Below are 23,966 nucleotides of genomic sequence, written 5' to 3'. Positions count from 1 at the left end.
TGTTTAAGAAATCATCAATTGACCATGTAAAATTATAATCATTACTCGACTGTATAGAATGAAAAACAGAGAATGGTTCTTAAGAGAGGTTTGGTATTCATTTCATATATCCTTTAAGGTATTTACTGGACATGTACAATTACTTAGCTGTACTAATTTGATATATTTTGGTGACTTTGTGTCGGAAACACAATCTACATTAAACATGCAGCTGCAAAAGGTTCCTCACTGATTTTTTTTTTTTTTTTTTAAGGGTGGAGTTCCACAGGGATCAGTACTAGGGCCGGTGCTTTTTCTAATCTATATTAATGGTCTGGACTCTGGGATAGTTAGCAAACTTGTCAGATTTGCAGATGATTCTAAAATAGGTGGCTCAGCAGATACAATCTCGGCAGCACAGGCTATTCAAAGGGATTCAGATAATATTCAGTCGTGGGCCGACACCTGGCAGATGAAATTCAATGTGGACAAGTGCAAGGTATTACATGCAGGTAACAAAAATGTCCACTATAATTACACTATGGGAGGAATAGAAATAGATAAAGTAACGCATGAGAAAGACCTAGGAGTCTATGTGGACTCCTCACTTTCTCCATCCAAACAATGTGGGGAAGCAATAAAAAAGGCAAACAGACTGCTAGGGTATATTGTCAAAAGTGTAGAATTGAGAACAAGGGCAGTGATGTTCAGACTGTACAATGCACTAGTTAGAGCTCATCTGGATACTGTGGACAGTTCTGGGCTCCACACTTCAAGAAAGATATCGCTGCTCTAGAGGCAGTTCAGAGGAGAGCAACCAGACTTATTCCAGGTCTGAAGGGAAAGTCCTACTGAGAGACTGAGGGAACTGAACCTTTTCACCCTGGAACAGAGGAGACTAGGTGGGGACTTGATTCAAGTCTTCAAAATCATGAAAGGCATCGACCACATCAAACCAGGGGAGCTTTTCCAGATCAGCAGGGACTCACGCACCCGGGGACACAAATGGAAATTGGCATTCAAGATGGAAAACAGGAGACATTTCTTCACACAGCGAGTCATCACAATCTGGAACAAACTCCCCAGCGATGTGGCTGAAGCTGAACATTTGGGAACATTCAAAAATAGACTGGATAGGATCCTTGCATCACTTAGTTATTAATGGACACCAAATGAGCACGATGGGTCGAATGGCCTCCTCTCGTTTGAAAAATTTCTTATTTTGGGGATGGGTCTCTATTTTGTTACTAATATAGTGATGTTGTTCCTGGTTTGTGCATTTGATTGATTGAATAATATATGTAGGACTAGTCGAGTTTTACAACAGAGCCCTTTTAATGTGTATTTGTGTTTTATTGCCTTGTTTCATACAAGCGGAGATGGCGGCTATTCTCCAATACTCTCAGTTCTCCTCTGAGTTTACCAACGGCAAGGATGGCTCCCCACAGGTAAGGTTTTATTAGAGCTGATGATAAACTTGGCCAGGTACCAATTCATCACTTGTCATTGTTTACCTGTCCAGGGAACAGACACTACACTCATTTATTATCAAAGGAAAATGTGATCAGCCTGCACTCTTTAAGAAGAGGTCTTATACTTCTGTAGCCTTGGGCTGCTACCCTGGATTGCATGAATGCCCTGAAATCCCCAATAAATCTCAACAGCCGTCATATTGTATCTTTCTACTAACTTGCAGGCCAAATCCTATCAAACAACCACTATTGCTTCTGCATCCAGCCCACATCTCATCTCCCAGCAACTACCATACTGTAACCCCCCTCCCACGCAAGTACTGTACTCACCCACCAGGTCACACCACATCTTATAACGACCAATTTACCACATCTTCCAGCCCACTCCACAACTCACAATAACTGTAAAAGTGCTACAGCCTCCATCCCACACAATTTGCATTTCCACAGCTTACAAATCCTGTTTCCTGAAATCTAAAACAACTGATTCTGAATTCGAATGAGAAATAGACTTCCCGTTCTTAGCCTGTCCTTTTCATAACCTAGTCCTGATTACAAAGATTCCGGGTGACACTATTGCCTTTTTAAATATTTCAACACACATAGTTGTTAAACATTACATTTTTATGTAAATTAAGAGATTTATATATTAAATGGTTTATCAATTTCTTATTGTAATGTGTTACCCTCAGTTAAGGCACAGATAAAATATAAACAAATTAGGTTAATCTCACATGTAAAGACACATTCATACTACATTCAGTCACAACAGTTTGTCCCTTCATATATAATTTTAATTCTCAGTTCACTTCAATTTTCAGTCTGTGTGTTTTCTTTAAATCTGTCCCATTTACCTCTCCTTTCTGTCCTTATTAATGAATTGGCTGACAGGCTGGGTACATCTGTGCTGCAGTGCTCCAAGCCTCAAAGCAGGATTGCCTGTGATGGAGAAACAAGCAGTGGCTGTGGGACAGACCAGTGAAAGGCACTCTCCTAAAATAAACACTTTTGCTAGGGGTCTCAAGATGAGATGTGCAGCCCTTCCATGCCCCTCTGGGTCACACAAAGAAGTCATTTAAGCCTCATCACTATTACAACTGCAGTATTTGTGGAATATTGTTATTTTTGATCTTTAAAACCAGCATGGCATATATTCCCTTTAATCTCTAATGACCATTTGACAGAATTGCCCGCGTCAAGCAGACAAAAAGCTGACATTCTAATACAAGTGCTCCCAACTAGTTTGTGTTCACCTGCTATTAGAATAAAATCCAACTGGACTACTATGACTGTATTTATTTATTTCCATGCCCAAATATCCTTTTTGAAGAACACTGAGATTGGTCTATCCTGACCAATCCTGAGCTACTACACATTGTTTACTATATAAACCAGCTGTGTATCTTCAAACACTTTTAGGTTATTCAAACTTTAAATTGGCATACTAAACTAGTACAAGAGACGCATTGTAACAGATCGAAATATAATTACAAACTTTACTATACAGGGAAAATAAAGATACGCAAGCACTATTCGAATGTATTGAGTGACGCCATGTTGGTGGGTGTGAGGGACTCTGACGTCATTGCAGCCTGTCAAGGCCTAACTAATGGAAAACGGAGAAGATATTGTGTTGATGGAATAGATTGACTTTTTTTTCCCCCTGCCTTTCCCATGGCTCCGGTTAGTGCACTGATAAACAGGGGGACATCTTAACTCTTTTATTTCGTTTTATTGCCACCTTCTTTTTTTTGGTTTTGTTTTATTTTGGTTTTAATTCGGCCATGACCGTGGAGCAGAATGTCCTCCAGCAGCACTCCCAGAAGGTAGGGATGACTCGCCCGCTGTTTGCACAGGGGGAGAGGCTGCGGCACTCTGCCGACACGGGCAAGCGGTCCTCGGCGTGCTTTCCAATCGAGTCCCGGGCTTTGCATCGTCGCCTTTCACTTCTCCAGTGCATGTTTGACAGTCTCCTTCGCAAATAAGCTCATTAATGGAAAACCACGGCAGGTTTTATTGTAGGGGTAGGGGTAGGGGTAGGGGGAGGGGTGGTATTTGGTGTATGGGATTCAACACATTTACGTTTTGTTTGTTTTTTTATGTCCGTTTGACTAGTTTTCAGGCTAATTTAAGATGTGTTTGCCGTTGCCACAACAATGACGAATCATTCAGCGACGAGGTTAAAAGGATTTTGCATTTTCAACATGCCAGTTTTGTTCACCTGTGAAACTTCCCACATAGCGCCGGTGCTGCGATTTATTCGGCGCTGCACGTCTCCGCACACGACACTGGCACAGAGCGCAGGCCGTGGCATCGGTGTGGTTTCGTTTGTCCTTCAATTACATTATTCTGTATGTTTTGTAACGTGTTAACAATGGTCTTTGTGTTGTGGACTAACTGCATAGCCCGTAGTCTAGTTCACAGAGGCAGCATGCAGACCGTAGTGTCGAGAAGTGACTGGCTTGTGTTTTGTTAGGCCGATCTAGTTCAGAGCTTTAAAATAGAAGACAAAAACACTGTGATTTCGGATAATGCATGCATTTCTATGCTGTGGGTCCAGTGTTTGTTTCCTGCGTGGACAGTCGCATGGGTGTGTTACTTCGCAATTACGTGTTACTAAATAGCAATCGGCTACGTTTTGTTGTCAACAAGCTTTGTAGTGGGTTTGGAGTTGTTGTTGTTGTAGCAAAGTGTAGTGGTAGCATGCGGAAACCACTAGGCATTTAACTGCGACTGTCAATGAACGACTGGGCAATTAGTTACATAACCACCCCGGTCTCCCGTGTTGTTGTGGATTATGTAGTATCCTGTTTTAGAGAGCACTTGGGGAGGTTTTCTGGTTCCTACTTTCCCTTTCTCTTCCGACATGAGCAGTAAACGACTGGAATCGGTTATTAGTGTTTACGTCTGTCAGAGGATTCTGCAGATCTGACTAATATATAATAATCATAATTGCTGGTGTCATTCAGTTGTGTGCTGTACAATTAAATATAATCAGTGAATTACCCGCTATATAACTGAAGGCTCTTTACTAGCTAACGTAGTGCGCACAGTAGCCACAGTACAGTACTGGCTATGGCACTGCTAAAATTGACTCCTGTTTGTAATCATTTCATCCTGTCAAATGAAAGGAACAGGGTAGATACTATTGCTATGTATACTTATTTGTTCTCATATGTAGAAGTCAAAACTACCGGTTTACATTAATAACTTGAAATCTGAAGCATTTTAGGAGCTACAACCCTTCAAAACAAGCCACAGTAAACAAAGTAGTAGATTGATTAAGGGTTCACTTAAGCAATTAAGGGCTAATTTGCAGTAAGAGGACAAAGTGGTAGGGCCCTGAGAACAACAAATGAGAAGCCCTGTGGTGCTAACTGTCAATCTTACAATCTTCCTGTACTTTGGTTTGTATCTATACTTGGTAGAACAGCAGTATTTATGTCGTCTTCTATGGAGGCTTTATCATATAGGCTACAACTTGTCACATTAAACTGATGTCTGTACATTGTCTTCTATGTGAGTCTTTCACAGCACTTGCTTGAATTAAATGCACACAGAGGACACAGATTATGTGTAGTAATACATTAAATTGTTATTGTAGAGGTAGTTGAAAATGCAAACAAAATATTTTTTTAATTTAAATGCAAATTAATCAAATCATAATAAAATCTAACAAATTGAAAAAGTAATACACATAACCTTTTGCTTTATGCAAAAAAGCTTTAAGATGTAGGCTGTTTTTCAAATATCACACAAAATGCAGTTGGTCTGACATGGTCCACCACCCCACCCCCACCCCCCATGTTATGTGCATTGCTTGCTCAGTTTGCATATTTTAGCTATAAAGGGAAGTAAGAATGATGTATTGAATATGAGAGCATTTGTTTAAATTGGAACTGAAGCAGCAAAAGACTAAGAATAGTCTTGAGTGTCCATTTTCACACAATGGCATATATTAGGGTCGTCTTCTGTTTATCTGTTGAACAAATCAAGAGACAGACCAGTGTACACATGTACAAGGCATCTGCAGTTAGACTATATGAATTCTACCTGTATATCACTATGATCTGCTTTACTCTGAACATTTTGAACTTACTCTGAAAAGTTTGATTTTAAAGTAAAAGTTTTAGCAGATCAAATTTCTTTAGAATATCATTTTCACAAAATCAGTGTTGTGTTCTGAAGTGTTTACATTTTTGAAACGTTATTTACATTTTATGGAAAATTGAATTACAGTACACCATACAAATTATTTAAATACATTACTTAAAAGTGCATGAAAAAACAATAACACTTTAATCTTAGTTTCAAAATAAATGTAGCTTAGCAATTACTTTTTGTTTTGCAATAGTAACTCAATAACATTGATTTAGTTTCACTGTAAGCCAGTAAGGGCAGAGTCGGCTGCTTTGGTTATGGTTGAGTTTCCATGACTACTAGAAGATCACTGATATCATTACAGAAGTATTTATGTGTTCTGGGATTTGAGACTGCTGTTTAAACTGTACCTGGTGAGTATGGTGTGAGTGATGAAGAATTCTTGAAAGCATGTTTAGTTTATGGTGGGATAAAGGCGTGACCACTCGTGAATGGGGACGCTGCTCTTCATTTACTGTGCTGTCAGCTGCAGTTAGTGATCAGCAGGAGCTGAGCTCTGTAGGCCACTGGCACTGTCTGTTTGGCAAGAGGAGCTACTGTGGATGACAGCAGGATATCAGAGCAATCTTACACGTTTTGAGTGTTGGTTACAGTTTTGTGCAGCAAGCACCACCGCTTCCAGCAAACTGTGTGAGATGACGCATAAGTTGACAAGTCGACTTATTCTCGGCTTGTTCATGACTGTTACAATTTAAACCACATTGGAAATATATTTGCCTGGCCTGTATTTGTGTGCGCCATTTAATCTGTGTCACCCAGTCTCCGGTTCTTTTCAGATCTATAAAATGTAATGTGTTTATTCTTCAGTTCTGTATCCAGGATGCGGTGTACATAGGCGATGAATTAATGGCAACACGTCTTGTTCCTGATTTGACAGTGTTCCTCACTAAACATTACTGAATATGAAGCACACTATTTGTTCTATGGTTAAGAGAACTGTCAGCTTCCCCTTTCTTAAAATTCTTTGGTATTCAGAGAATTTAAGCTTTGTTTTTCTCTGGTCTATTAAAGAGAATCGGGGAAGGTGTTGTAAGTTAATCTTTCATACGATTTAATATTTAAATTACATAGTTGTTGCAAAAATAGTGAGATGCACATATCCTTTTTTCCACTGTTATTATACTGATTTCTTGTATGCCTATGTTTCCTTAATAGGTTCCTCATTCTATTTTTATTTTATGTGATTCCAGACTGGCCAAACTGGGCCACAAGAGCATGTCAACATCAGACAAATTCAATAAACAAAAGAAAATGAACACCAGTGATATGTAGCTTTTTAGGCAGATAGCCTATAGGCAACAGAATGATAATGAGAATAAAATCCAAAACATGATTGTAGATTTGCCACGATGATCGTCAGACCTCACTGACTCTTATCTACAATCTCTCTAGCCTACATCGCCTCTGGTATCGGCTGAACCCAGCTCCCTACTTGGCTTGGGTGAAAGCATTCTCTTAGTATGACTGTTGTGCCATGCAGCTGTCTTTAAAACTTTTAGAAACTCCAAAAGATGGATTTCATCATCACCTGATGGTGCAAAGGAGAAGCCCAAGGGATTTGTTGTTTTCATTTCTGTCTGTGTTTTCTCTGCAGCACCAGCAAACACTACTGAACCAGCTCAGAGAGGTTACCGGAACCACAGATGTACAGCTCTTACAGCAGGCTCTGCAGGTACAGCCTCCCGTAATCACTTCAGTCCTGCTCTGGTGATGTGCACCTCACCCCGGGAGTCTCTCCATTTTTTTAATGTTTGTTAAGGAAGCCACCTCCTAAACCTGCTGACGAAATTAGGGCAATTGGCTTCCATTTAATTCGTAATTCAGCTCAATTACTCATGTCTGGTTTAAAGAGCCCACTCCTACTAGCCCCCCTACTAATTCATTACTAACATAATTGCTTAAAAACCGACCCCATCATTCAATACTATTAGAGGTTTCCCAGCCCAGGAATAACAAGGTGTTGCTTCATCTAGCATTTGCAATCTAATACTTTCAGGCTTTGCAGAGGGACTGGAGGCAGAGACCTTGAGGCTAACGTTTTTTTTTTTTGTGTGTGTGTGTGTGTGTGTGTCTCTTTTAAAGGTCAGTAATGGGGATCTTGCAGAAGCAGTTGCCTTTCTGACAGAAAAAAATGCCAAGGTCCCCCAGCAGGATGAAGCCACTTACTACCAAACTGCACAGATTGGAAATGACAGATACATCAGTGTGGGCAGCCAGGCTGACACAAGTAGGTATTTAAATCTTCTCTATGATTGTGAAGCCAGGGCTTGGATTGGCTCCAAAGAGAGTTCAGCATTTGTGCCATGTGAAAAAAAAAAAAAAAAAAGCATCTGAATGGTGCCGTCCACACACTGCAATAGACAACCCCACTTGGGAGTGTAATGATTTGTTTATAACAGAATTGGAGTAGAATAATTGTTTTTTAATTGTGGATTTACATGTTTGAAGGCAAGGCTATTTCAGATACTAAAACAGTTTGAGTTTGAAATTGACTCCCAGCACTGCCATATAAATTGTTTTATAGCCTTAATTTTTTTACTTTAAATTAACTTTCCTATAATTTTTGTTTGTTCTTCATTAACTTCAAACTGTGCTTGCATTCTGATTATAGGGCATTAAGTCTGATCACTAAACCATTGATGCACAGTATAAAGCATAACTCGAATGGTTACTACGGTTGTACTTCTTTCGTTCAGCCCCATTTGTTTTCATCATATCTCATGAATTTTTAACTCGACAAAAGCAGACCTTTTCCAGACCTTTCGAGATCAGCATCCTTAATATTTAATGGTTTCCTTAAGATGGAGCTGAGCTGTGATTAATTCTTCCAGCCTTTCTATCCACTTTGCACAAACACAGTGAGCATGAATGCATATAGTATACGTACACTAAATGACCTGGATAATCCTAGCACAAAAGAAGAGCCCCAGTTGCAGTATGGAGGTATTAATGAGGGTTGTGTCGCACAATGCTGCGTGATTCATTCAGTCATCTCAGAGACTGGTCTCTTGCATGCTGTAAGCAGTGTTAAATAATATTCTGGGATAGTGGACTGAAATCTTAGATGTTTTCGCTTAAAGCTGCCGTGGAATCCTTGACAGAAAAGAGATTGTCATGTGGCTTTAGTAAAGCACTTACTGTCACAGTGTTGTGTACTATATGATGTGTTTTTTCCCACTAGGTGTAATCTGTTTACACTCTGTTGCACGTAGCTTTGAAATACTTTATCTCTGTCTTTAGGTAATGTCTGTGTGTGCTTGATTATTGTTTCAGATGTGATCGATCTGACTGGAGATGACAAGGATGACCTTCAGAGAGCCATCGCTCTGAGCCTGGAGGAGTCTAACAGGGCCTTCAGGGAGACGGGCATCACAGACGAGGAGCAGGCCATCAGCAGGTGAGAGAGCCGAGAGCCCTGCCGAGACTCGCACTGACTGTTGATACACAGCCTGCTATTGCACAAAGCAGGGCTCTTGAAACATGGGCTCTCTATAGTAGCTTCCTTTGCAGGGCTCCAGTGAGTCCTTGGTGACTTCTGCATTCCACTGAAAATCTGTTGGCAAAGTATATATACCTCTATCAAGGTATCTGTGTTTTCTAATATATTTCAATGTGCATTAAACATGTAAAAAGCATTCCAAGCTGCAGAAGCAAGATTTTAATTACGAAAAAATAAGATCCACGCGAACCTTTTCAAAATGTTACTGGTTAAATATTTTAATGGAATGATGTCTGATTTAATGTTTGTCACTTGAGCAGAAGAAAAGGTTATGAAGACAGGTTGTGATCAAGAAAAATGCATACTTTTCAGAGTGCTAGAGGCAAGCATAGCGGAAAACAAGGCCAGCTTGAAGCGAACGCACACAGAGGCATGGAGTGATTCGCCAAACCCCCACGATAGGAAGAGGCAGGAGAACTGCCCGGTGGGGCTGAAGAATGTTGGGAACACCTGCTGGTTCAGTGCGGTCATTCAGGTGAGAGTTGCAGTGCATTCTGGGGACACCGCGTCAAGATAAACAGAAACGTAAACACACAAAGTAGCAGACTTCAATCGAAGGACATGCCTTTCAGGGATGGCATCCCTCAGACGAGCACTTTATTTTTCTGGGCTGTCACTTCTCTGGCAGGTGGCTCAAGCACAGGAATGTGGTTTATGTTACTGATCTGAATATGAGGTAATGGTAGCAGTGGCAGATATGATTACATCTAAACAGCAGGTTTTACTACTTCTCCCTTTGATTGCTTGTATAGATTTACAGCTCATAATATTATAGATATATATAATCTAAAACAAAATACCAATTTACTCCAATTAAACCAAACCACAACAAAGTTTTGGTTGATATTGGACCACATTGCATTACCCTTAGGTCATGCAGTTGGTCAGGCGGTGCTTTGGCTACTTGTACCAAATATTAAAGGTCTAAAGGTTACTGGGTTTGTTTTCACTAGTCTGAAATAATATTAGTTCCCTTACTGTGCCAGAGAAGGGACTTTCCAAATCAGGAGGATGGGCATACCTGGTCAGATTCAGACGGTCTTTAATATCGGCAGAGCCCAGTCTTACCTTTGCCATAAATCTGTTACTGCCTTCTTGTTCGAAGCCAGGCCTAATCATTTTTCAAACCCCTACCTTGAAGCATCTACAGTTAGAAAACAAACAGAATTGCTGACATGTGTCCAAGGACCACAGAAACCCAAGATACACAGTCACATGCTGTTTGCAAACAGCGTGTAATTCAATTCTTTTAAGGACACAGTGCCCATTTACCATCTAGGAGCACTGCCTTGTGTGCTTTCATAGGTTCAACACGGCCTTCTTGTTCTGTGGTTAAAATATGAAGACCTGAATATATTCTGAATTGAACCTTGGCGCTTACCTTTGTATTTGTTGAGTCTTGTTAAGTGTTAAACATAATTGCTCTGTAATGTGTGTTTGATGTGAAGGAATTCTGCAGGTTTAGTTTTGTTTTTTGTTTACTTTCTAATGAAAAAAGCCAAAGCAGCGCTGACTTTAATCAATTTTGACTAAAGTATGATGCATTCTGCCTATATTTTGTTTGAATTTCAGCAGATACCAAATAACCTGTAGTATTTGAAAGACTTGTCATGTCAATCCTGTGACAGGGAAAAGGTTTTGGCTGGCTGAGTTTGGGTTAGGGATCGTGACAGCATCGGTGTCCGCACGTGTGTCCTCAAGCCTTTCAGGGAGGACTGACTTAATATTGTTTCCAGTCTCTTTGGTATATATATATTTTTTTAATAATGTGTTTAAAACAATATGGATCTGGATTCCCTTTGTAAAAATCCAAATCTGATTATTCAAACTAAAGACCTCAACTGGCTTTCAAGGACGAGAAAATTTGTACTGTGTTGTCATCATTACTTGGGTTTGTCTATAGTTCCCGTGTACATTTCACTGTTATACCATATCTGCAATAATGATTGCTATGGACTTGATAGAATTACACACCTATTTAGGCGTATAATAATATATTGGTGCTGTCATTACCTGTGCCTTTACGACAAGAAATGACATTCAAAAGAGCTGTGTGGTGAAAGTCCAGGAAAAAGAAAGCCGCAGTTCTGCTGCGGCAAACTATAATAAATCCATCGTTGTCTGTTTCAGTCTCTGTTCAACCTGCTGGAGTTTCAGCGCCTGGTCCTGCACTACGCCCCCCCGGCCTGTGCACAGGACTTGCCTCGCAATCAGAAAGTAAGTGGGCCTCTGCAAGAAGTGTGTTCATGATCATAAATTTAATCCACTGGCCCAGTTTTGTGTTTTAAAATGGATACATCAGCTTGATATCTTCCAGGAGAGCATGTGGAACAAACTTGGAGAAGAAGATTTGAACAGTGGCTGTTCAGTTGTCTTTTCAAGTATCCAGACACTGGGCTACTGTCCGTTTGCCAATAAGAAAAAACAATAGATCATAGCTCCCCACGCTCTCTGCATATTATGGTTTCATTAACAAATTCATTTTTTGATGTATTTGCTATGGATTTGTAGGCCACATGTTATTTCAAATCAGGGGTTAATACTTCAAAAAAACTTCAGAGTCCTAAAGCACCAGTGTTCTGTAGTCTCACATTACTGATGGTGGCAGCCTCCTGTTCTGTGGGATCTGTCATAACGAACAGCTTATTTTCATCCACTCACTCATTTCTATCCATTTCCTTGTCCTCTGTCCCACCCTAGAGGACTTGGTGCCAATGTCCATCTAATCTGAGCTAAGCCTCGAGAGTCTCTGGACCCTTGACCTCCTGCTTCAGTGGTGTTCAACTTTTATGTAATGTTGTTCAGGAGACATGCATCACACACAACACCTGGCAGGATGGTTGGTTCTGACAGTGTTTAGTGGGAGGACTTCCTTCATTGTTTTCAGGCCTTTTAAAAATACAATGTTAGCTTTGAAAAGCCATTCCTTCCACCCAAAGAGCTAATGATTAAGTACTACAATTTGTTCTTCTTATTGTATTTTTATTTCAAAGGAATAAACCAATGTTTCGGCCCAGTTCCATCCACCATTATAAAGCAGGCCAGGGATAAAAGGTAATCTATATGAAACAAATCAACTGGTTGAGGGAGGTGTGCGGTTTGCATAGTCCCCGTTCACAATGCTATCGAGGCACGTTTACTCAACGTGGAACGGATTTCTCCCTTGATGTGTTCTTCATGATTCAAATCCTCTTAATGCACCCTGTGTTTGGGACACCTAGGAGCACAGTAATTTACCCTTCATGCGGGAACTGAGGCATCTCTTCTCGCTTATGGTGGGATCCAAACGAAAATACGTGGACCCCTCCCGGGCCGTGGAAATCCTGAAGGATGCCTTCAAGTCTACTGACTCGCAACAGGTAAGAACTTCCTGTCATTCTGCATAAAATCCAGAACGTGTCCTTCTGATGTCGACTCTGGTGGGTTTCATAACCCGGTGTTGTAACATTTTCACCAACTCCCCAGAAATAGTGACAGCTTTATGTTACCACAATCTTGGACCATGTTTCAGACAATAAGAGGCTTGTAAGTCTTGTAGGCCTGTAGTTTCTTCTGAAGTGTCCGCCTCCTACAGTATTGATCTTGACATTGGCGCCACACATGATCCATCTGTCAGGTAGAGGTGTGTTTAATAGCCTAAAGCAAGACTCTTGTGCTGCATCTTGTTTATTTCATTTTAGTAATTCATATAATGACATTCTGTATGAGTTGCTTTATGGACTCGGTTACCCGTAGTTTTACAGATGCTGTTACTGCCTGCTTTTCAGGATTAAGCCTAGTATTCTATTTCTCAAAACATAAAACATTGCCTACTGTCCTTCTGTGTCTATTTAATTTATTTCACTTCCCTCTTTTATCCCCTGCCAAGGTGTTTGGCTATTATATGTGCAGTATTCATCTGGTCGACCGCAAAGGCCCCGCTGCGGTTTTGTTTTTCATTTCTCTTCTTTATGTTTCTGGCATGGCAGTGCAGGTCTGGGCCAGATTTGCTGACGCAGGATTTCATGTTCTTTTGAGTGCATGTTACCGAAAGTGCTGTAGACCTCACTGAATAACCCTGAATATTCATCACCCTGAGGGTTGCAGTTTAAATTCACTGTTTGAACTCTTTCTGTTGTGTACAGTAGATTGTCGGATTTTTTTTGGAATTTCTTACAAGTACCCTGCCTAGCATCGTCGTGTCTTTTACTCCACTACAATAAAAGCTTGCTTTCCCCTTCACACTTCCTCAGTAAGGCTCCATCTCACAGTCACATGGAATTAATCTTCAACGCTTCACTGAATATAATTTATTTTTATTTTGCTTATTGTTTATGCTGGATTGTGCAATGTTTAGTACTTTGATTTGCGTAGCTTTGTACAAGTGCAGCTATAAACAAGAAAATACTCTTCCAACAGCAGGATGTGAGTGAGTTTACACACAAGCTGTTGGACTGGCTGGAAGATGCCTTTCAGATGAAAGCAGAGGAGGAGAGGTAAACCAGATTGAATATCAGACTTGTTCTTCTACTGTGCTTGCAGATGTACCAATTTACCTTAAATACTAACATAGAGTGGCAAGAATATACTTGCATGCAAGTGTAGCTTTCTAAGGAAAATATCATGAAATTGATATATATTTGTATATTATCTACAGCATTTTTTGCATTGTCCCAGATCTGTTCATAATATATTTGTACTAGTTAAACAATCACTACATTCAGTTTTAAGTATACATATATCATCATTGTTAAATGTGTCTCTACAAGTTTAAATTGCTTTAATAGATCATATTTAAAGCTAACTGGAAAGAAAGTTCCTGTTTCATTGTTTTGCACTGCATATTTTCATGTTTCCATGAATACATTAATGAATAATGGGTGTGCAGTACACTGAAATCAACTTTAATATTCTCTCTAAATGTTGTGGTTAAAATGATCCTTTTCCATGCTTATGTGGGGAAAGCAGAACAAGGTAAGATTAAATTAGTGTTTGGTGTATTTCTTCAGATATCACTCATTAACACACTTAAGATCCATATACAGGTGTGCTCATGTCCCAGTATGTCAATTGTGGTGTTTGCTCTGTAATGCAGAAGAGACTAGATGTAAAGTATAACTGTGTCTTGATGAAGGCAGTCCGTATAGTTATGGATTTCATAGGTTTAGCTTCCCTGAGGGCTGAGTAATGTAATCACAAACCAGTCCCTTGTTCTTGACTTTATTTTTGTATCTGCAAAAAGTAAATGCCAGTAAATAGAAGCTTTTTGCACTTGGCACAAATGTGGCATCAACCAGATTGTTGCCAAGGTTTGCCACATATTACCAAGCCCCTTTTTGTGTTTGTGTTCCATATTTTACATAATACTCCTTATACCTCTGTACTTTAAGTGTTCATTTAATTGATGCATTAACTTGTTTGTTTCTTTACTTGCAGAGAAGGAGAGAAGCCAAAGAACCCAATGGTGGAGCTTTTCTATGGCCGCTTCCAGGCAGTGGGTGTCCTTGAAGGTGAGGGAAATGTGTACAGAAATCTTCAGCACAAAACCGCCGAAAATTATTTTGTTCTTGTAATGAAACGTGACCTTGTGTAAATGAGCTATACAATCCCCTTGGTCCTGAGGCCTGTATTGATCTCTGAAGGCTTAATCTCTGATCGACTTTACTGTGATTATTTCCTATGAAAATCACTGTGTGGTGGCAGCAGCACTGCAAAATATAAAGCTTAAGTGCTTAAGTCCAGGGCGGCCCAGGGTGGCAGTTGTACAAGTAGTACAGTAACCCTCAGCTGCAGTTGAGTGTAGATGATGGGGAGGGGGGTGGGGTTAGCTGTGATTGCCTATGCATTCCACAGTGAATAAATTTCCATCCTCTGGTAAGAGATGGTCTGCATTCCCCTTTGAATACTGCCCTCTCCATTCCCCACTCTGTGGCCTGGCAGCTTTGTGCTCAGCCTGCCGAATGATGTTTCAATTAGTGCCTTGATGCAGTTCCTCTCTGGGGCTTTGGCCTTGTGCCCTGAGGACACTTAATTGTCCTTTTTGCTTTGTCATGTAAATACCTCCCCCCTCCCTGTCGCACATCTGACCCAGTTAAAGACGTTTCTTTAGAAATTCCTCCACACGCTTTAGCCAGCCAGTCCAGTCTGCCCTAATGTATGGTCTACGTACTAAAAATAAATAAAATAATGTTTCTTCATTGTAAAATGGTTTAGTAAGTTACAGACACTAAGTCAGTAGACGTGCTCTCAAACATGTTTAAGAACAATTGATAATCTGGGGCCAAAATGTTAATTGTTTTGAAGATGCCGAGAGATCCATCATTGAGTTCCAGATATAAAAATGTAAGACCATTCAATAATTAAGACTGTCATGATTTGTAGGGCGTGCTCCTCCCTGTGCAGCAGCTGACGAGTGTGTGTGTGTGTTTCCTGCTAGGGAAGAAGTTTGAGAACACAGAGATGTTTGGTCAGTACCCTCTGCAGGTCAATGGCTTCAAAGATCTGCACGAGTGCCTGGAGGCAGCCATGATCGAGGGAGAGATCGAGTCCTTGCATTCAGAGAACTCTGCCAAATCCGGTCAGGAGGTCAGTGCTCAGACCACAGGCCTCTGAGCTTTTTTTTTGTTGTTGTCCAGTTCTTTTCAACTTAAAAAATAATAAAATGAGGAAAACATACATTTTAATACGAATTTACATTTAGTAAGATGCATTACTGAAAAATCATAGGATGAAGCGGCAGAAATGCAAATTGTCACGATTTGCACATCAATATAGTCAATGTAGCTATGATCTCCTTAACAGGAAATAGTCTCAATGTTTTTGAGTTTGGCTTTGCCAGAGTAGCAAATGGAAAATCTGGAGCACATTTGTTATTGTCTACTGTATCTCTTGTTTTCTAACCAAATGCTTTTAATTTTAATTCATGGTGAAAGACCAGGACTTGGGATACTTGATCGCCCCACTAATTTTGATTAATTTAATTATACCACAGTGCATGCTTTATATGCTAGCTAGCTTTCCAACATGTGCTATGGCTTCAGTTTTAAAATATTGATTTGATGTACAGTGAGGGAAAAAAGTATTTGATCCCCTGCTGATTTTGTTCGTTTGCCCACTGACAAAGAAATGATCAGTCTATAATTTTAATGGTAGGTGTATTTTAACAGTGAGAGACAGAATAACAACAACAAAATCCAGAAAAATGCATTTCAAAAAAGTTATAAATTGATTTGCATGTTAATGAGGGAAATAAGTATTTGATCCCATATCAATCAGCAAGATTTCTGGCTCCCAGGTGTCTTTTATACAGGTAACGAGCTGAGATTAGGAGCACTCTCTTAAAGGGACTCTCCTAATCTCAGCTCGTTACCTGTATAAAAGACACCTGTCCACAGAAGCAATCAATCAATCACATTCCAAACTCTCCACCATGGCCAAGACCAAAGAGCTGTCCAAGGATGTCAGGGACAAGATTGTAGACCTACACAAGGCTGGAATGGGCAACAAGACCATCGCCAAGCAGCTTGGTGAGAAGGTGACAACAGTTGGTGCGATTATTCGCAAATGGAAGAAACACAAAATAACTGTCAGTCTCCCTCGGTCTGGGGCTCCATGCAAGATCTCACCTCGTGGAGTTTCAATGATCATGAGAACGGTGAGGAATCAGCCCAGAACTACACGGGAGGATCTTGTTAATGATCTCAAGGCAGCTGGGACCATAGTCACCAAGAAAACAATTGGTAACACTACGCCGTGAAGGACTGAAATCCTGCAGCGCCCGCAAGGTCCCCCTGCTCAAGAAAGCACATGTACAGGCCCGTCTGAAGTTTGCCAATGAACATCTGAATGATTCAGAGGAAACTGGGTGAAAGTGTCGTGGTCAGATGAGACCAAAATCGAGCTCTTTAGCATCAACTCAACTCGCCGTGTTTGGAGGAGGAGGAATGACCCCAAGAACACCATCCCCACCGTCAAACATGGAGGTGGAAACATTATGCTTTGGGGGTGTTTTTCTGCTAAGGGGACAGGACAACTGCACCGCATCAAAGGGACGATGGACGGGGCCATGTACCGTCAGATCTTGGGTGAGAACCTCCTACCCTCAGCCAGGGCATTGAAAATGGGTCGTGGATGGGTATTCCAGCATGACAATGACCCGAAACACACAGCCAAGGCAACAAAGGAGTGGCTCAAGAAGAAGCACCTTAAGGTCCTGGAGTGGCCTAGCCAGTCTCCAGACCTTAATCCCATAGAAAATCTGTGGAGGGAGCTGAAGGTTCGAGTTGCCAAACGTCAGCCTCGAAACCTTAATGACTTGGAGAGGATCTGCAAAGAGGAGTGGGACAAAATCCCTCCTGAGATGTGTGCAAACCTGGTGGCCAACTACAAGAAATGTCTGACCTCTGTGATTGCCAACAAGGGTTTTGCCACCAAGTACTAAGTCGAAGGGGTCAAATACTTATTTCCCTCATTAACATGCAAATCAATGTATAACTTTTTTGAAATGCGTTTTTCTGGATTTTTTTGTTGTTATTCTGTCTCTCACTGTTAAAATACACCTACCATTAAAATTATAGACTGATCATTTCTTTGTCAGTGGGCAAACGTACAAAATCAGCAGGGGATCAAATACTTTTTTCCCCCACTGTGTATGTATTATGTAGTTTAATATCACACAATCTTCTCCCCTCTAGCACTGGTTTACTGAGCTTCCACCCGTCTTGACATTTGAACTGTCCAGATTTGAGTTCAATCAAGCTCTGGGAAGGCCTGAGAAGATACACAACAAACTGGAGTTTCCCTCAATGCTCTATATGGATAGGTGGGTTATGAACTTGTTTAAATTTAATATATACGTTAGATATTGAATTTGATATCCTTTTAATTTTGGATCCATTTCCTTCAAAACATGACATCTGTATGTAGGAGATGCTGAAGGTGTAACACTTTACACTGATAGATCGCTGACCTCAACGCATATTGTAAAAATGTTCATCTTGCTTGTAAAAAAGAAAACTATCTAATGACTATTTTATTTTTTATTTTCACATTAGGTACATGGACAAGAACAGAGATATAACCAGAATCAAACGTGAAGAAATCCGTAGGCTAAAAGAACATCTGACAGTGTTACAGCAGCGGTTGGAGAGGTACGTGCTGTTCAGTAATCCTGCTGAACGCCAGCTGCAAACCCAGCCGCCTGCATCTGCACCGCTTTCGAGGGCTGCACTTCTCCGTTCTAACAACTTTGAAAGTCAAATTTTAACGGGTCCTCATGAGACTTTAAGCTTCTTATCTCCCAGCCCTTTGTGCAGTGATTTTGATGCAAGCAGGGAAGGAAATTAAGCCTGTTCGATCTGATCTGTTTTTTTAGTGTAATTGGAAGCGCAGCCAGCTCTGAGTTTGACTCCTATTTCTGCATTGTCTGTAGTCTTCCCTTTTCCCAATTCCGCACTAAATCTTAGTCAACGCCAAGGTCAGCGCCACGCAAGATCATTCTTGGCGGTGAGACTGCTTCTGCTTCTGCCTGCCCTCAGACACATTTCCAAGCTGTTGTTTTCTCTCCAGGTATCTGAGTTACGGCTCTGGTCCCAAGCGCTTTCCTCTCGCTGATGTCCTGCAGTATGCCATGGAGTTCGCCTCCAGCAAGCCTGTCTGTACCTCGCCTGTGGAAGACATTGACACTGCAGCGCCCCCTGGTGGCACGACAGCGTCACAGCCAGCACCAAGGCATGCATTGTTTCTTGTGTTAAGTCACATGACATTTTTCGCTTTCCTCCAAAATTTGCCACACTTTTGTAAAAAGACTCTATCCGAAAGGCCAAACAAACAGCGTATTTTGTGTAAAAGCTCTGATAGATCAATATTTTGGTCAAAGATGTCATGTGCATTTGATCCGACCGGTCACTGATATTATCATTCCTCTACTGTTACTGTCCTCTCTACATATATATCTTTTGTCATCCTTACCTTGATGATCTGCTCACGATGTCTCTTTCAATTTTTCTGGAACCTGAAGCAGCGCAGAGCAAGGCCCATCCTGTTCCCCTGAGTCGCCCACGACTCCTCCCTCCCAGCAGAGGGCGCCCATTCACAAGCCCTTTACCCAGTCCCGCATCCCCCCCGACCTGCCCATGCACCCTGCACCACGCCACATCACTGAGGAAGAGCTGCGGGTGCTGGAGGGCTGTCTGCACCGCTGGAGGAGCGAGGTGGAGAACGACACCAGGGGTACGAGTCTCCTGAGGTCTAGCGCAACTCGGTGCTGTGAGAAAGAGCCAGGACTCTCTGTCTCTAATCACTTTATTATAAAGGAAAAACCTCTGACCTGCCTCTCTTGAATGTCTGCTGGTCAGGAGCTGTTTTGCAGCCACAGTTTTTCATATATAATACAGTAGAGCAGGGATTGTGTTCGGTTTGTCTCAAACAAATTGTTTGGATGTAACAATTCTCTTCATCCGTAGACCTGCAGGGCAGCATCACGAGGTTACACCGCACGATCGAGCTGATGTACTCGGACAAGTCTATGATGCAAGTGAGTACCAACATTTAACATTCACCTGGACCTCAAACACAGTCGTCAAAATGATCACGTTTGGCCATCTGTGCAAAATCGCCTTGCCAAACATGATCATTTTGACAATTGTGTTTGAGGTCAAGGTGAATGTTAAACCTAGGATTGAAATGCCCTGAAGTTGGCATTTTCACTATATACAACTGCAAGGTTATGTCAAAGGTTATGGATGGTTGGAGTCAAGTAACCCTGTACTGTGTTTTAGGTTCCTTACCGGTTACACGCGGTCCTGGTGCACGAGGGCCAGGCCAACGCAGGACACTACTGGGCCTACATCTACAACCCTCACCACCGGCGGTGGATGAAGTACAACGACATCTCCGTCACTAAGTCCTCGTGGGAAGAGCTGGTGCGGGACTCTTTTGGGGGCTACAGGAACGCCAGTGCCTACTGCCTAATGTACATCAATGACAAGAAGCCCTTTCTGATCGAAGGTACGGTACAGTGAGTTGTTGATTTAAGAAATAAAAGTAAAACATTTAAACTCTTTAACGAACACACAAGTCATTCATTCAAGACATTCTAACTCGTTTTATTATTATTATTATTATTATTATTATTATTATTATTTTTTTTTTTTTTATTTCTTGGCAGACGCCCTTATCCAAGGTGACTAATGACATAAGTGCAATACAAAGTGCAAAGCTACAGTTCAGTACACGGCCTCAAACATTACAAATTCAAATTTACATTCGAAGTAGAATACATTTTACAACTTCCAATTTACACAGGTAAGTACAGTAAATGAGGTCATACATCCTGGAAAGTAAAAGCTAAGTTCAGTCAAGGGCTACGGGAAAGGGAGCAAGGGGGAAATCAATCAATAATACGAGTATTAGTAACGCAAGAAGCATGATAAAATGCAGTGAAGGGATATCTTTCAGGGGATTAAAAGGACTAATATTACAAGTACTGTCTGAAAAGATGTCTTGAGTAAGCACCGGAAGGAGGTCAAGGATTCTGCTGTTTTGACTTCAGTGAGAAGGTCATTCCACCATTTAGGGGCCAGGGAAGAGAAAGAGTGGCTCTGGAGGAAGGGGAGAGGAGGCAGAGTTAGTCTTTTGGCACCAGAAGAGTGCAGTGGTCTGGAGGGGATGTATGGAGAGAGTAGTGTGTGCGAATCAGGGCAGAGAGAATACCAGACGAGCCGCAGAGTTCTGGATGAGCTGGAGCGGTGGTTAGTAGTTGCAGGCAGGCCAGCCAGGAGGGAGTTGCAGTAGTCCAGGCGGGAGAGGACCAGTGACTGGACGAGCAGCTGAGTTGAGTAGTCAGTGAGGAAGGGACGGATTCGGGAAGAATCTACAGGTGCTTGTCAGCATGGTGATGTGCTGGCTGTAGGAGAGCGCAGGATCGAGGGTGACTCCTAGACTTTTAGTGGAAGAAAAAGGAGAGAGTTTGGTGGATTCCAAGGGGATCGAGATGGAGAGATCAGCAGAAGGTGAAGAAGAGTGGGGGAAAACAGGAGATCCGATTTGGAGACCTTGAGCTTGAGGTGGTGCGAGTGCATCCAGGCGGAGATAGTAGACAAACAGGAAGAGTTGCGAGAGTGGATGAGAGGGTCAGAAGAGGGAAAAGACAGGAAGATTTGGGCATCATCAGCATAGAAGTGGTAGGAGAAACCATGGGATGTGAAGAGGGGGCCCAGGGAGGGAGTGTAGAGAGAGAACAGGACAGAGCCTTGGGGTACGCCTATGAGGAGAGGCTCTCAGGTTGCTCTCGCAGAGAGTTAAATCTTGCCCGTCTCTGTTGGTCACTGAGCTAAATGGACACCTGTGCTCTTGACCCTGCAGAGGAGTTTGACAAGGAGACGGGCCAGATGCTGAGTGGATTTGACAAGCTTCCCCCGGATTTGAAGGAATACGTGAAAGAAGACAATCAGTTGTTTGAGAAGGAGATGGAGGAGTGGGATGCCCAGCAGATTCGCAAAGCACAGCAGGACAAGCTGGCGGCGATGGCGGCGGCGGCAGCAGCGGCATCGGCAGCAGCAGCAGCTGTAACGCAACAGGCAGCGTCGCAGGAGCCCAGTCCGCCAGAACCCACAGGTATGTCACACGAGGACACCACAGGTGTGTTTGTGGGGGAGCGAGCCAACAGCACTGGGGGTGGTGATTATCTCTTTCTGAAACAAAGTAAAAATCTGAGGAGAATACATCGAAAATGTGCATTTTTTTTATATGTATATATATATATTTAATTTTATACCATCTTCATCTTTAATCTTAATTTTCCCATCTGGCTCTTTTGTTCACCAAATATATTCTTGTTCCTTTTAATTAGTAAGTTAGTTTTTAAAGCAAGCAGCAATTTTTAAAATTCTTATTTTCATCTTTTTGAAGTAACAACATATTAAATTGATGGGATGGGGTTGGTGGGGAACGCTGCTTCATGGTGTGTGCGCAGGGTGTAAGTACTGTTTAAGGTCAATGCCAAGTGAGCTGTGGCTGATGGTGATAATGAATGATCCTAATCAATGACCCTGCGGTGTCTCGTGCTCCCAGCCCTTCCTCAGGACCCCGAGTACATGGAGCAGCCCTCGCCCACCGATGATTCGAAGCACTTGCAGGAGGACACGGAGAGAGCCATCTCGAGGGCTGCAGCCGAGCACGAGGGGATGAGCACCGAGGCCCTGTTGAGCGCAGTAAGAGCAGCTTCCTTTAAAACAGAGGCTTGGGAAATCGTTAATCTCCATTAAGATACAAAAAAAGACAAACCTTTGCCTTAGCTCAGGGTGCAACAGCAGTGTTGAGCCACAGGATTCACACTCCGCACTAACAATCACACCACGTGTAAGTGAAGGTGTGGAAACTAAACGATTCTGTTTTATGCACAATACTATCATGCAGTGTTGTCATATTATATATTGCTTCATTTCAAATACATTATGTCTGCTTGGGAGCGACCAATATCTAAACCCAGTTTATTCTTTTATGTATTTGATGTGATCCATGTTGTACACCATTATTTTGTCTCCACCTCCGCAGATTCACTTGTCTGTGAGAGCACTTCACTTCCATCCATTTCCATGTGCTTTTTGTGTTGGAACGCTTACCTTGTAATTTTGTTGCGGTTTCAGTATGAGAGAGCCTGGTTTATTACACACACTACCCAGAAGAGGCAGGCGCTGCCCAGAGAGTGTTCAACGAGGCCCACTGTAGCACATAGTGGTGGAGAGTGAGGGTCAGGGCAGACATCTTGTGGGGCATTGGAGTTTAAACTGCCAGCTGGCAAGGGATAGATTGTTAGTTAAGGTTTTAAAATATGGATGTTTTCTGGAAGCTAAGGTAGGCAAATAGAAGGTCTTACATTATTTAGTTCCCATTATATTCTTAGTGTTTTTATATTTATTCATTATGTTGGGGACGGGGTCTGGTTTTGGAAAAGAACAACAACAACAAAAGAGCTTCCCCATGGTCAAAAGAAAGGTCTGTCACAGTTTATTTTAAATGAAGCATCCTTTTGTGAAGTTATGAAAGAAACCTTATAAAGAGATTTTCTAGAACATGTGAAGATCTCTGGTGCCCCAGTTCCCTATTCCAGGGATGTTTTTTCATTTGGATACCAATTCTGCAAATTAAACTTACTATGTAACAAGATTTGTTTAAATTGTTTAAATTATCTGTTCAGCTACTGTACTGACAAATTCCATAAATTCACCAATTTGTACTAATCTTTGTTCCAAATTGTGATACAGCATTGCAGAGACTTAACATGGTATTACTTCATTAGGTTACCTGCACCATTTTGTTTCCTTTTAAACTCCAATCTTATTCAACACTGAAAACTGGAGTTAGGTCCATACAGACCAAATTTATTGCAAAATGTAGCTACATTACATTATGCAAAATAATACTCTAAAAACACCCTAATTGGACACGTCAGGCCATAAATACTCATTTCCATTATTATTATTATTTTTTTTGATTGGGGTTTCCCCCAGAAATGTCTGAAGCATCAGGGGGTTGGGGGTGCTGACAAATCGTTGACCATGGGGGAGGGAGAGCTAAAGCGCTTGCATTTCAAAACTGTTTTTGTTTTTTCTTTCGTCGTTCACAAACTTGTTTGGCCAGGTGGCACTGAATTTTGGTCAGGCTGGCTAAAGTATAGCTGTGGGAAACCCTGTGATTTTTTACTTTAAACATCCATACCTACAGTTCATACAGGGATAACCATTAAATAGCTTAACCTGTAGAAAATATTACAATTATTTATTCTGAACTATAACTGTGAATAAACCCTTCATGCTAAGGCTCCTGCCTTTCTTGACACCCTTTACAGTGTATGTCCCCATGTGGTGTTTCTTACT

At 41.5% G+C, this 23,966-nt stretch overlaps 1 protein-coding gene across 2 annotated transcripts in view; it reads left to right on the top strand.

Moving 5' to 3' along the window:
* Positions 1 to 3,052: 3,052 nt before the first annotated feature.
* Positions 3,053 to 23,966, top strand: part of usp25 (ubiquitin specific peptidase 25) — a 36,981-nt gene continuing 16,067 nt past the window's right edge. Inside the window, exons 1-18 of one of the 2 annotated variants that reach the window (XM_066699556.1) lie at positions 3,053 to 3,277; positions 7,207 to 7,284; positions 7,695 to 7,839; positions 8,886 to 9,009; positions 9,424 to 9,586; positions 11,242 to 11,328; positions 12,333 to 12,470; positions 13,510 to 13,586; positions 14,527 to 14,600; positions 15,527 to 15,675; positions 17,784 to 17,911; positions 18,144 to 18,239; positions 18,658 to 18,819; positions 19,109 to 19,320; positions 19,554 to 19,624; positions 19,869 to 20,097; positions 21,454 to 21,705; positions 22,162 to 22,301. In XM_066699556.1, coding sequence (XP_066555653.1) covers positions 3,236 to 3,277; positions 7,207 to 7,284; positions 7,695 to 7,839; positions 8,886 to 9,009; positions 9,424 to 9,586; positions 11,242 to 11,328; positions 12,333 to 12,470; positions 13,510 to 13,586; positions 14,527 to 14,600; positions 15,527 to 15,675; positions 17,784 to 17,911; positions 18,144 to 18,239; positions 18,658 to 18,819; positions 19,109 to 19,320; positions 19,554 to 19,624; positions 19,869 to 20,097; positions 21,454 to 21,705; positions 22,162 to 22,301 — 2,367 coding nt within the window. In that variant the 5' untranslated portion in view covers positions 3,053 to 3,235. The remainder of the gene's footprint in view (positions 3,278 to 7,206; positions 7,285 to 7,694; positions 7,840 to 8,885; positions 9,010 to 9,423; positions 9,587 to 11,241; positions 11,329 to 12,332; positions 12,471 to 13,509; positions 13,587 to 14,526; positions 14,601 to 15,526; positions 15,676 to 17,783; positions 17,912 to 18,143; positions 18,240 to 18,657; positions 18,820 to 19,108; positions 19,321 to 19,553; positions 19,625 to 19,868; positions 20,098 to 21,453; positions 21,706 to 22,161; positions 22,302 to 23,966) is intronic. The other variant, XM_066699557.1, reaches the window with a different exon arrangement.

The sequence above is a fragment of the Amia ocellicauda genome, chromosome 3, assembly GCF_036373705.1.
Source record: "Amia ocellicauda isolate fAmiCal2 chromosome 3, fAmiCal2.hap1, whole genome shotgun sequence".
In the NCBI taxonomy this organism is placed as follows: Eukaryota; Metazoa; Chordata; class Actinopteri; order Amiiformes; family Amiidae; genus Amia; species Amia ocellicauda.
Note: the sequence above shows the minus strand (reverse complement) of the source record. Positions and strands in the feature narration are given on the sequence as shown.